At 43.5% G+C, this 14,643-nt stretch overlaps 1 protein-coding gene across 1 annotated transcript in view; it reads left to right on the top strand.

The window, feature by feature from the left end:
• Nucleotides 1-14,643, top strand: part of CPXM2 (carboxypeptidase X, M14 family member 2) — a 110,411-nt gene that overhangs the window by 31,907 nt on the left and 63,861 nt on the right. Inside the window, exons 4-5 of the mRNA XM_069753873.1 lie at nt 7,734-7,843; nt 10,224-10,363. Of these exons, the coding sequence (XP_069609974.1) occupies nt 7,734-7,843; nt 10,224-10,363 (250 nt within the window). The remainder of the gene's footprint in view (nt 1-7,733; nt 7,844-10,223; nt 10,364-14,643) is intronic.

Genomic DNA, 14,643 nt, shown 5'->3' with positions numbered 1-14,643 from the left:
ATCCTGTTGTGCAAATGGAATAGACAACAGATGGAAATTATTGGCAATTATCAAGACACCCTCAATAAAGGAGTGGTTCTGCAGGTGGGGACCACAGACCACATCTCAGTACCAATGAATTCTGGCTGATGTTTTGGTCACTTTTGAATGTTGGTTGTGCTTTCACACTCGTGGTAGCATGACAAGGACTCTACAGCCTACACAAGTGGCTCAGGTAGAGCAGCTCATCCAAGATGGCACATCAATGAGAGCTGTGGCAAGAAGGTTTGCTGTGTCTGTCAGCGTAGTGTCCAGAGGCTGGAGGCCCTACCAGGAGACAGGCCAGTACACCAGGAGATGTGGAGGGGGCCGTAGGAGGGTAACAACCCAGCAGCAGGACCACTACCTCCACCTTTGTGCAAGGAGCAACAGGAGGAGCCCTGCAAAATGACCTCCAGCAGCCAAAAATGTGCATGTGTCTTGTGTCTGCACAAACTGTTAGAAATCGACTCCATGAGGATGGTCTGATGGCTCAATGTTCACAGATGGGGGTTGTGCTCACAGTCCAACACTGTGCAGGATGCTTGGCATTTGCCACAGAACACCAGCATTGGCAAATTCACCACTGGTGCTCTGTGCTACGCCAGATGAGATGGCTTGGGGTGAGCTGGACCGCAGAGTGAAGGCAAAAGGGCCAACAAGTGCTAAGCATCTCTGGGAACTCCTTCAAGATTGTTGGAAGACCATTCCCGGTGACTACCTTTTGAAGCTCATCAAGAAAATGCCAAGAGTGTGCAAAGCAGTCATCAAAGCAAAAGGTGGCTACTTTGAAGAACCTAGAATATAAGACATAATTTCTGTTGTTTCACACTTTTTTGTTAAGTATATAATTCCACATGTGCTAATTTATAGTTGTGATGCCTTCAGTGAGAATGTACAATTTTCATAGTCATGAAAATACAGAAAAATCTTTAAATGAGAAGGTGTGTCCAAACTTTTGGTTTGTACTGTAAATATATATATGTATATATGGATATATATTTATTTAAAGCCCTGCAAAGACTTACTCTAGGTTGATAGAGCCCCACCCACACTTCTTGTATATATGTATATACAAGAAGTGTGTCCAACCAGACTTCCTGTAGATTGATAAAGCCCTGCCTAGACTTCCTGTAGAATGATAAAGCTCCACCCAGACTTCCTGTAGAATGATAAAGCTCCACCCAGACTTCCTGTAGAATGATAAAGCCCCACCCAGACTTCCTGTAGATTGATAAAGCCCCGCCCAGACTTCCTGTAGATTGATAAAGCCCTGCCCAGACTTCCTGTAGATTGATAAAGCCCTGCCCAGACTTCCTGTAGAATGATAAACCCCCGCCCAGACTTCCTGTAGATTGATAAAACCCCACCCAGACTTCCTGTAGATTGATAAAACCCCACCCAGACTTCCTGTAGAATAATAAAGCCCCACCCAGACTTCCTGTAGAATGATAAAGCCTCACCCAGACTTCATGTAGATTGATAAAACCCCACCCAGACTTCCTGTAGAATGATAAAGCCCCACCCAGACTTCCTGTAGAATGATAAAGCCCCACCCAGGCTTCCTGTAGAATGATATAAATCCCCACCCAGACTTCCTGTAGAATGATATAAAGCCCCACCCAGACTTCCTGTAGAATGATATAAAGCCCCACCCAGACTTCCTGTAGAATGATACAGCCCCACCCAGACTTCCCGTAGAATGATAAAGCCCCACCCAGACTTCCTGTAGAATGATAAAGCCCCACCCAGACTTCCTGTAGATTGATAAAGCCCCACCTAGACTTCCTGTAGAATGATAAAGCCCCACCCAGACTTCCTGTAGATTGATAAAGCCCCACCCAGACTTCCTGTAGAATGATAAAGCCCCACCCAGACTTCCTGTAGAATGATACAGCCCCACCCAGACTTCCTGTAGAATGATAAAGCCCCACCCAGACTTCATGTAGAATGATAAAGCCCCACCCAGACTTCCTGTAGAATGATAAAGCCCCACCCAGACTTCCTGTAGAATGATATAAAGCCCCACCCAGACTTCCTGTAGAATGATATAAAGCCCCACCCAGACTTCCTGTAGAATGATACAGCCCCACCCAGACTTCCTGTAGAATGATATAAAGCCCCACCCAGACTTCCTGTAGAATGATACAGCCCCACCCAGACTTCCTGTAGAATGATAAAGCCCCACCCAGACTTCCTGTAGAATGATAAAGCCCCACCCAGACTTCCTGTAGAATGATACAGCCCCACCCAGACTTCCTGTAGAATGATAAAGCCCCACCCAGACTTCCTGTAGATTGATAAAGCCCCACCCAGACTTCCTGTAGAATGATATAAAGCCCCACCCAGACTTCCTGTAGAATGATAAAGCCCCACCCAGACTTCCTGTAGAATGATATAAAGCCCCACCCAGACTTCCTGTAGAATGATACAGCCCCACCCAGACTTCCTGTAGAATGATAAAGCCCCACCCAGACTTCCTGTAGATTGATAAAGCCCCACCCAGACTTCCTGTAGAATGATACAGCCCCACCCAGACTTCCTGTAGAATGATAAAGCCCCACCCAGACTTCCTGTAGAATGATACAGCCCCACCCAGACTTCCTGTAGAATGATAAAACCCCACCCAGACTTCCTGTAGAATGATAAAGCCCCACCCAGACTTCCTGTAGAATGATAAAGCCGCACCCAGACTTCCTGTAATCCATCTCTATATCACTGCTGATGGCAGAAAGTGAACAGAAAGTTAAACAGAAGGGAGAAGGGAGCTGCAGACAAAATAAAGTGATTTGCAGATTGTCTCTTTATTGCATTATCTATGAAATTAGATCAATTTGTCAAAAATCACAGGGATCATTGAATAAAAACAAGGGAAGAAAATGATACTAGAATTCATAACACTGAAGCCTGCAGCAACAGGTGCTTACATGTTCATTATTTCACTTGATGGAAAAGACTAATCGTTCAAGATGTACTGATTTGAGGCAAGATGAAATATCTGCCTCCAGGACTAGTCTACCTTAGACATATGTGTCAGCTTTCACACCACTGAGAATAGCAGGGATGCACCAGAGTGAGCGACAGATGTCATACAGAACTCTCCTTGTGATAGCTGAAAACTTTACACAGCATTCATTTTCCCATACACGATGCGCATTTATAGTGTAAATAAATGTATTTACCGTTATTTTCAATGTGTCAAGACATGACCAGGTAGTAGAGACCAGTAAGGCCAGGGCAAACATAGTAATGGGAATGAGATCAATGAGGGTGAGTATCAATTATTTTAGATTTTTTATACCAGTCTCAGCTCACTGAACAGCTGATCTAACATAAAGTGCACGTCTGGTCACCCTGACTATTAAGATAGGAAGATTCAATCATAGCTCTTACATAACAAGCACAGAATTCCTCATTAGGGAACTGTATTAGAGATCAGAGGTGAATATTACAGTCATGAAAGATACAGTCATAGCCGAAAGTGCTGGCCCCCTTTAAATTGTTCCAGAAAATGAAGTATTTCTCCAAGAAAATTATTCCAATTACACATGTTTTGCTATGCACAGGTTTATTTCGTTTGTGTGTTTTGAGACAACACAAAAGTAACAGAGAGAAAAAAGGCAAGGTGGATATAATTTCACACAAAACCCCAACAATGGGCAGGACAAAATTGTTGGCACCTTTGTAAAATTGTGTTTCCAAAACTTTGTTTCAAGCACGTGATTGTCGTTCAAACTCACTTATGGCAAGTAACAGGTGTGGGCAATATGAAAATCACACCAGAAACCAGATAAAAAGGGGAGAAGTTGACTCAATCTTTGCATTGTGTGTCTGTGTGTGCCACACTAAGCATGAAGAACAGAAAGAGGAGATGAGAAGTGTCTGACGACTTGAGAACCAAAATTGTTGAAAAATATTAACAATCCCAAAGCTACAAGTCCATTTTCAAAGATCTTGATGCTCCTTTGTCCGAAATTTACAAGAAGTTTACAACACATGGCACTGTAGCTAATCTCCCTGGACGTGGACAGCAGAGAAACATTGATAAAAGGTTGCAGGACAATCTGGATGATGAATAAGCAGCCCCAAACAAGTTCCAAAGAAATTTAAGCTGTCCTTCAGGCTCAGGGTGCATCAGTGTCAACGTAAACTATCCGTTGACATTTGGATGAAATTAAACACTATGGCAGGAGACCCGGGAGGACCTCACTGCTGACACAAAGACATTAAAAAGCTAGACTGCGGTTTGCCAAAATGTACGTGAGTAAGCCAAAAGCCTTCTGGAAAAACGTCTGGTGGACAGATGAGACCAGGAGAAAGCTTTTTGGTAAAGCACATCATTCTTCTATTTACCAAAAATGGAATGAGGCCTACAAAGAATAGAAGACAGTACCTACAGTCAAATATGGTGGAGTTTCAAATGTGTTTTGGGGTTGTATTGCTGCTGAGTCGCCCCGCCAGGGCCGTGGGGTACTCAGTACCGGGTCCTGAGTTCACAGGGGGATGTCATGGTGGCGACCCGGTCCGTGGCCCTGGGCGCCCATGTAATAGGGGAAACGTGTTTAAAGGGCATAAAGTTTATGTTCGTGATGCCACCTGTGGTATTCGGTCAGTGGGGACCGACGCTGCTTTAAGGGGTCCTCTGGGGTGATGTTATGGCAGCTTTATGGTATAACTCCCCAGGGCTCCCGGTGTGTAGATGGAAGATGGTGAGAGGTGCAGTGAAGAACGAGGACACAGGTTTGCAGTCTCTTTACCTTATTTACTGAAGACTTCAGCAGCCACAGTCCAGAGCACCAGATCACAGGGCAGGCAGGGTCCGGCCGGCTTGGAGGCAAGTTAGGAGTCCCCTTTTCCAGGTGTAAATCAAAGCCTTCCTCTAGTGCCGTGGTGTTGTAGTCCCTTACTGCCTATGGCTTCAAATAAGGTCCTCACAGGTGTTCTTTTGCTCTCTCTGTCCCCCATATAGGATAATACATGACCCGTATGACTGGTCACTTGAGGCGGTTTATAGGGACTCTAGCACGCCCCAGCCTTTAAGGGTGTCACTGTGCCTCCTTGGTACTAAGGCGGACAGGTAACGTGGAGTTCAGCTGTCCTGCCGGTCTCTGATGTAAGTCGTGGAGGGCCTTACGATCCTCGGAGTTCCGGCTACCGGTTTCTGCGACTCAGAAGGAGGCAGCCTGCTTATGGCTGGTCTCCCACTGGTATCCTCTCCTGTGCTTTGCTATCTTGCATGTTCACTGCAAAGTATTCGGCTTTCTGAATGTCTCTTTCCAGGAACTGCTGCACTGCGGCTACACAGCTCCGTAAACCCTCTTCTGCCTCAGACTGATCCAGTCTGTTTCCTGGCAAGAACTGTTCTGAACGATGTTCTTCCTTCTCAATTTCCTCTTTCTGCCAGGAGCTGCAGACCCCCATGTCTGCTCATCTATTCTCCTATCGTACCAGCTTCGCCTAGCTGATGTTCCTCGACAAGCTCCCTTCTGGCAATCTCTCTCTAGCACATCTTTCTGCTTCCTTCCCCTCTGTGTCTCTGACAGGAACTGACTGACTTTCCCTACAGACTACCATATATATGGGGAGTCACCTAGTAAATAGGATCAAAAGCTCCCCCTGGTGGCCTGGAGAGTGAATGTGTTGCATGCTTGTGGTACCTGGTTACAGTTATCCCTTCTTGCCTTCAAGTGTAACATCACTCTCCCCGTGAGGAAAGCAATGCTACTGTGAGGACCAGGACCTGGGGTGCCACACTGCCTCTGCTATTTGGTGCCATGACTCTGTCCAAGGCATCATGAAATCTAAAGGTTACCAATAGATTTTGGGTTGCAATGTAGTGCCTAGTATAAGAAAGGTGGGTTTGCGTCCTAGGTCATGGGTCTTTCTATGTGACAACTACCAAACATACTTCAAGAAGCACCCAGAAATGGATGGAAACGAAGTGCTGGAGAGTTCTGAAGTGTCCAGAAATGAGTTCGGCTCTCAATCCCAATGAACACCTGTGGAGAGATCTTAAAATTGCTGTTGGGAGAAGGCGCCTTCACATATGAGAGACCTGGAGCAGTTTTCAAAGGATGAATAGTCCAAAATTCCAGTTAGTTGGTGTAAGGAGCTTATTGATGGTTATAGGAAGCAATTGATTGCAGTTATGTATTCCAAAGGGTGTGCAACCAAATATTAAGCTGAGGGTGCCAATAATTTTGTCCGGCTCATCTTCGGGGCTTTGTGTGTAATTGCAATAATTTTCTGGTAGAAATACTTCATTTTCTGAAACAATTTCAAGGGTGCCAACACTTTCAGCCATGACTGTGTGACACCCATAATATACACCCTGATCTTCAGCTTTCAGCTTTGGTCCTGGGTTGGGCAGCTACACTTCTAACTAGAGTTTCCTGTGTTGGCACGCTAAAGGCAATCTGTCAGCAGGTTTATGCTACCTCATCTGAGAGCAGCATAGTGTAGGAAATAAAGACCCTAATTCCAATGATATATAAGTTTAAAGGCTTCAGCAGTTGTGACACAATCAAAGTTCTTAGATGTAGGATGAAGCAGGGCTCAGAAAGCTGCTCCCCGCCCACACTATTGAGTCACTGCTTTCCATGCACATTGTCTATTGAAATGAAGCTGCTTATCAGAGGATGGGCGTGCCCAGACTAGCAGTTATGTAAGCAGCAGTGCAGGCAGTGATAATGTCCTGCTGATAAAACCTTGATTGTATGGAAACAACAGCACACAACAGCCTTATAAGTGACACATATCATGCTGTCCTCAGATTACACAGCAAAAACCTGTTAACAGTTTCCCTTTAAGGGGCTGACTGACTGCTCATTTCAATAATGAAGAAAATGGGGCTGGCTTGGATATTAAAATGAAAAGTAAGCGAGCACCCTACACATAAGCCTTGATGACATGCCAACACAGGATATGCTTTTATTTGTTGACCAGAAGTAAAGATGGGACCAAGGCTGAGAGCTGAAGTTTTAAAAGTTCAAAAGTATTTGTCAAATCTCTCAGATGAGGTGGACCCTCTTAGCACCAGGTCCGGGTGGGCACATAGACCCCGGGCCTTGATGCAGCAAGCTGTAAGGCACATGGGCAGAGCGGACTTGGAACACACTGGAGTCTCTGGAGACACAGGGTGGATGAAGTATAACCCAGCAGGGATGGAAGCAAGTAAACACAGTTCACACAGAAGGTGGAGGACCCCAAACACAGCTGTCTAAAAACTCAATCCCAAGACTCAGGGGTGAATGTTAATGGACCTTAAGTAGGTCTGGGGAGATGATGATAATAATATTAATAATCTTATTTGTTTGAGATGTCACTTATCCATGCCAGGTATTCTGTAACATCTGGCGTGGAGTGCAACAGAGGGCAGCAGACCCAGGGGAAGGAAGTGAAGCCCGGGATACCTTGGGAATCCTGTTTGGAACACATCTAAAAGTATTTATTTTCCTGTAGTAAACTGTTTTCATTTCTTCTAATCACAGATAGTTTTACTAATTACTACTAAAGCACAAGTTTTCAGAATTGTCTTGGTTTCTAGGGGTCACATAGCCACGTGACGAATAGTAATTTTCCTCTCTACAGTAATGAATTTTGCCATATTTCATTAGATACTCAGGTGCAGTCTGAGTGCCTGCTAAGAGCTCTGGTTATCCACTCGTTGTACATGTCCATGATTGCTTGTCACTTGTTTCTGGTTTATCCTGTAGGTTGCCCCCCACTGGGCCTGGAGACACTGAAAGTAACAGACTTCCAGCTTCATGCTTCAACAGTGAAACGTTACGGGCTGGGAGCCCACAGGGGCCGCCTCAATATCCAGGTGATTTGCAAATTTTGCTCTTATCTTTTATATATGTGCATAAAGTGCATTCGTTGTAGCTATGATATATATATATATATATATATATATATATATAATTATAATTTTTTTTTTTTTTTTTACCTACTGGTACATTGACAGATATCCACTGCAGTGCGGTCTCTGTGATTTAGGAGAGCATGGACAAAGTGCATCTTTCTAAACTTTTCAGTAGTTAAAGCGTATCTGTCACCTAGGGCTGGACTGGGTATGAACTCACCCGCTTCCAAAGCTAGAGGGTCTGTATTACAAATAAGGTCCTGCCCGACTACAGGAGGAAACAAAGTGTGCTGTCCTTCCAATTTGCGTACTTTGTCCTGATTAATACGCTAAAGCGGTGTACCGTGCTACATAGACATAATTATTATTATTATTATTTATTATTATTATAGCGCCATTTATTCCATGGCGTTTACATGTGAGGAGGGGTATACATAATAAAAACAGGTACAGTAATCTTACACAATACAGTCACGACTGGTACAGGAGGAGAGAGGACCCTGCCCGCGAGGGCTCACAGTCTACAAGGGATGGGTGAGGATACAGTAGGTGAGGGTAGAGCTGGTCATGCAGCGGTTTGGTCGATCGGTGGTTACTGCAGGTTGTAGGCTTGTCGGAAGAGGTGGGTCTTCAGGTTCTTTTTGAAGGTTTCGATGGTAGGCGAGAGTCTGATGTGTTGTGGTAGAGGGTTCCAGAGTAGGGGTGATACGCGAGAGAAATCTTGTATGCGATTGTGGGAAGAGGAGATAAGAGGGGAATAGAGAAGGAGATCTTGTGAGGATCGGAGGTTGCGTGCAGGAGAGTACCAGGAGACGAGGTCACAGATGTATGGAGGAGACAGGTTATGGATGGCTTTTGTACTGGAGTCTCTGGGTAATGGGGAGCCAGTGAAGGGATTGACAAAAGGGAGAGGCCGGGGAATAGTGGGGTGACAGGTGGATTAGTCGGGCAGCAGAGTTTAGAATAGATTGGAGGGGTTTGACAGTGTTAGAGGGGAGGCCACAGAGCAGGAGGTTGCAGTAGTCAAGGCGAGAGATGATGGATAGGTTCGTTGGGGGGGTCGCGTGAGATGGGGGAAAGATGATGAATTCTGTTTTGTCCATGTTAAGTTTGAGAAATATAGCGGAGAAGAAGGATGAAATAGTGGACAGACATTGAGGGATTCTGGTTAGTAGGGAGGTGATATCTGGTCCAGAGATGTAGATCTGTGTCATCAGCATAGAGGTGATACTGAAAGCCATGAGATTCTATGAGCTGTCCCAGGCCAAAGGTGTAAATGGAGAAGAGCAGGGGCCCAAGAACTGAACCTTGGTGCATGATATAACCAGTGCGGGGAGTGGGAGTTAAGTTTGGAATATGTGCAGTTTAGAGGGAATACCTAGGGAAAAGGAGTCTTAGGGAAACTTTTCAGCATCATCAGCAGGGAAGAGGGACCTTGAGGATCTGTCAGGCTAGTTGGGTTGAGATTCAGCAGCAGCAGCAGCAGAAGTGAGGAGAGACACTGAGGACCGGTCAATCACATTAAGCGGTTTAGAATAAACTTTCAAGTTAGATTATCAAAGTAAGTACACCAGCCTCATCAGGTGTAATATGAATTATATCATTACGTGTAGTTTGTATTGTGAAATCTGGTGACTGATTTGTCTTATTTACCATTCGCTATTCTAATGGTCTTTCCTGATAACCAGGATTTATTTGTCTCGAGACAAGCTGCATTGTTGTTAAAGATGTTATTCATTGTCTGTGACATCGATGTCAGGAGGTGAGAGGCACTTGGCTGTTTGCCATGTATTATCAGATATGGCAGGTATACAGTATATGCTTCCTGATCACACAGGGGCACATACCTGCCGGCGGTGCTCACGGGATGGCAGAAAGCCAGTTGATCCCATTAACAGTAGAACATCTGATGCAGAATTAAGAGGCACCACAGGGAAACCCCGCAATTATCGGATGAGGAATTGCAGCCATTGGATTTGATATTGGGGGGCAAGAATATAAAAGTGGAAATACACACCCGGCTCTTCTTTCTGGGTGGTTAAACTTAGCTCCATAATGGGGTCTAATTTCAGCCTTGTTATGGGATGCTGTATTTTTTACAACATAGGCTGACTCTTGCAATATCTTAGTTTATTGTTTATTCCCAGTTTAGGTTTTTCGTCGAAGTTTCCATAAGACATTATAACAGACCAGGGCAAATTGTTGCATTTTATCACTGAAGGAGATGATTTAGGCCTAGTTTTCCCATATGGTCTAAGCTTATATTTTTCCTTTATATGAACAGTTATATTCTTTGAACAAGTTTTAGACTGTACCTTGATCTGTGCTTGTTATATGACAGGCAGGGGTCAACGAAAACGACCTGTTTGATGGGGCTTGGTGCGCAGGAAGGAGTGACCTGCACCAGTGGCTGGAAGTAGACGCTCGAAGACTCACTAAGTTCACGGGGGTCATCACACAAGGCAGAAACTCCCTCTGGCTGTAAGTATAAGATCACTTTTAGATGACAACCTCTTGTGCTGCGGATAGATCCACCGCCCATCAAATCCTCCTACATCCCATACCAGTTTCCATAGAGACAGTGCTAATTATTATTTGTCTGTAATTATTCAGTTTGCAAGTTTAAGTACAAACCATTTTTATCCCTTTTTCAATCTCCTAAAAATATACTCTGCTACCTTGTGGTTTGAGATATTATCTAGTGCATGTCTGAGTTTGTATAGATAATGAGTATCGGGCATTAGTGCTAACGTCTCTCCTTGTAGAGAGAGACATGCCAGTGTAAGGAGACTTAGAGGCCATGCAATGCTCATCTTGGAATTTAAATATGCTAATTGCCTCTTGATGTTGCTCCTTAAACAACAGAGGTCCGTCATACAGCCAAATCAAATCTCTTGCTTTGCGCTTAGGAGGGGTAACACCCCGAAACATGTGTCTGCAAAAAGAGTATCCTGTTTGGCTATGATAAGGCTCATTAAAGGGTCGATATTGACTTTTAGGATTGCTGCATCCAGTAGGTGACATAGTAGCTCAAGTCTTCTTCCTCTTCAAAGAGGAAATTTGCAAAGTTGTAGTATAAAACTTGAAGTATAAGTCCCCATAAAGAAAACCTGTTACTTGTCATAAATATATATTTTTAAAAAGTAAATGCTGCTCTTCTTCTGAATCCGGCATTGTTTTTCTTGTGTTCCAGCACCTTTCAGTTCCAGAGATAGGGCCCTCTCTTCCCTGCATGTAACTCTCGTGCTGTTTTAGCCAAGTGGGCGTCTTCTTAAGGATCACACCCATTTGGCTATACAGGGAAAAAGGGCCATATCTCAAGACCAGAGGTTTGCTAAAACAAAAAATAATGCTAGGATTCAGTGGGATTTACGCAAGGTAGAAAAAAAATACATATTTATGGAAGTGACAGGTCATTACTAATAATGCATTATTATTGATTTCAATGGGTACCATGTAATATCTATTTGACACTGCAGAGAATTATACACTTGTCACCATATTTTTGCATACATTTCTTTTTCAGTCCATGAGGGTTTAATTGCTATAACAGTTTTTTTTTTCCTCAATCAGGTATTTAAATCATGATTGCGCCTTTTTTTTTTATAATTTAGTTGGCTTTTTAGTTATGCAATTTTTATACTACTATTTTTTATTTTGTTTTTGTAAAATCAGGAGGAAGCATAAAAAAAAAAGAAAATAAGTTTGTTTTTACATTTTTCACATTTTTTTTCATACACCTTTAAAATTCATTTTTAAGTTGTTCTCTCGTTTCCTGGAGAGTCAGTTCTGTGTAATGAGAGCATATGTGACCCAGACTGTTTGGTGTCACAAGTGCTTAAAGCGGACTGAGGTCCAAGAAGAGAGACACCCTGTGAATAGCATTAGGGAATTAGCTGAATCAGCTGCTTAGAAGAGTTAATGGAATTAAAAGTGTATTAAAGTCTATATACAGGATTTTTTTTATTGTTCAGTTGCTTCCTAAATGAAAAGATTAGCAATTTTCTAAATGTTGCTGCACAGTATCTGTAAGGCTTTTATCTGTCTGTACCAAAAAATTACAAATGTTAGAAATAGCAGCAGGTAAACGGAGGAGATTGTATACACATCTCCATAGCATGACTATGACTAAGGGCAGTACTGCCTGAAACGCGTCAGCTTGTTTTTATGATGCACTAATAAAGGACAAGATTTTTATTCTATTTTCATCTCCTCCCTTCAATATTTGCATGAGCTGGACAAGTGAGTGAATTGCATATATGAGACAACCCCTTCAATCAACCATCCAATAATCAATCTAAAGTTTATCAATAAAATGATATAACGAACTAAAATAAAGAAATAGTAATTTGCCAGTGTATAAATAAAGATGCTTAACAGAAGGTTGAGGTTAGGGCTTGGCTCACAGTGGCGCCTTTTCATGCTCGGATCTTATGACTCTATTAATATTTTATAGAAAATTTTCCAACATTGCTTTACTGTTTGACTGTCTCGACTGTTTCCACTTGGTGTGTGAATGTCATTGCACATGTTTTTGAGCTTTTGCTCATTAGATCTTCAGTGCCGTGATTTATAGACTGTCTCCACGTCCCATGCATTGGGTACAATAAAACTTCCTAAAGATTTATAGAAGTTCAGCTGAGAATCGTAAATGTCTTCGAAGAAATTGGATAACTGGAAACACATATTGAGATTTGTTGGTGGACAAGTTTAAAGCTTCAGCATCTTCTCTTGTACCCCTTTTTATGGCGGCACTATGGTTATTATTTTATAGACAGGGCATTGGGTTTTTTGTGGTGGCCCAAAACATCCCCATTATCTGCAGAGAGAGTTCATACAGCAGTCCTCAGACTGTGAACATCGGGCAAAGCCTACCAGACTGGTTGTATGGCTACGTACTGAACATCCACATGTCGGTATGTGTTCTAGGTGCTTTGTGCTAGAGAAGGGTGACAAGAAGCCATTTTGTCTTGGTCAGTATATTTAGACACTGGGTTAATTAAACTTAAATTAATTAAATTAAAGGCAACCTGACATCACCAGAAACGCCATTTACCTGGAAGTATAGGGTAAGTAGCAGGTAAAAGCCAGATGACTTGAAATGCGGCTACACAGAGAAAATGACGGTTCAATCAGTCATTGCAATGAATCTTGGGGCTCATCAGTGTCAGACTGGGGTGCCAAGGGCCCACCTGTAACATCAAATACAGGGCCCCACTTTTTAGCTACTTGCAAATAAGACTTTATCCTCATTCACAAAATGTCATAGCGTTAAACTGGATTGTTAAATTAATAAGATGCTGCCTATCAAGTGTATTGTGCCAAGTACTGCTCATATAAGTGAGTGGTGGCCCATTCCTGCACAGCGGCCCACCGGAGGATTCTCCTGTTCTCCTGTGGGTCAGTCCGAGCCTGGGACAAGCATACTGGTAACGTGGCTGTAATCACATCCCGACATCTTGAGTAGCATCCTGTCTGCAGAGAGTGTGTGCAGAGCGAACTGTCACTCAAAGTGCTGGGGTGTGATTACTTCTGCGCTCCCAGTATACTGGTGATGGTGGTGGTGATATAATCACTGCAAGATAGAATCAAGCTCTCTTGTGTGCACTGATCCGGAGCAAAGGAAGCTCCCGTTCCTTTGAAGTGAATGATTGCAAAGAAAGAAAAATCCAGTTCCACGAAAATCCAAAAACACGACCTGAAACTAGTTTTTGTAGCTACTACCATGGCATTTTAATTCAGACTGTAGTGTTTTCTATCCACACCAATAGAGTTTTTGGATTTTCGTGAAGCTGGATTTTTCTTTCTTTACATAATCACTGCCCTGCTCCTCCCCGCTGAGGCTGGTTTCCCACATCAGGTTTTTGCCGTCCGACGCCATCCGGCAAATTTTGAAAAAAACGGATCCAGCGAATGATGCTGCCGGATCGGTTTTTTTCCCATAGACTTTTATTAGCACCAGATTGCGCCGGATGGCCTTACGTTTCGTCCGTTTTTGAATTTTTTGATCTGGCAAACATTGACAGTTTGGTGGCCGGACAAAACAGACAGTGGAACTTTTTTTGTGTCCTGCAAAAAAACGGACAGCGCCTGATCTGGCGCCGTCCGGCTTTTCCTGTAATGGAAGCCTATGGTGCCGGATCCGTCAAATGCAGGAATCCGGCTACGGATTCCGGTTTTCAAACCGAGCATGCCCAATTTTTTGAATTTTCCATTCTAGTCTTTCTGGTCTCTCTCTCTCTCAACATATCTGATCCAATTGGCCAGAACAGCTAGTCGGATCCGGCATAAAACCGGATCTGTCCCATCAGGTTTTTCACTATTTTCAATGGATCCAGCGATCCGTCACAGCGCCGGATTCAGCCTGACGGAGAAAACCGAATGTGTGAAAGTAGCTTGACTCGGAGAGAGTCGTTGCATGGTGATAACACCGTGATTAAAACTTAATTTTCCGTGCAACAATTCTTCAAGTCAACTGGCTGCACAAGGTTTTAACACTATTTATCTGCAAATTAAAGGTGTATCTGCAGATAAATAGCATTTCTGGTGGTATCAGGTTCCCTTTAAAGGAAGCATCATTCACAGACGATCCATTATGCCTGGGTCAGCATTGAAGGAGCCTTTGTGTCCTACTGTACCATGGCGTCTTCGTTCTGCCAATCAGTAGAGATCCCGATGTGCCCCTTTACCTTGAAAAGAAGCAGTTGTGATTACCATTGCAAATCAGATATCACCTGTTTGGGGGGCCATGTAACTGACCC

The sequence above is a fragment of the Ranitomeya imitator genome, chromosome 2 (genome assembly GCF_032444005.1).
Source record: "Ranitomeya imitator isolate aRanImi1 chromosome 2, aRanImi1.pri, whole genome shotgun sequence".
In the NCBI taxonomy this organism is placed as follows: domain Eukaryota; kingdom Metazoa; phylum Chordata; class Amphibia; order Anura; family Dendrobatidae; genus Ranitomeya; species Ranitomeya imitator.
This window is presented reverse-complemented; position numbering and strand designations above follow the sequence as displayed.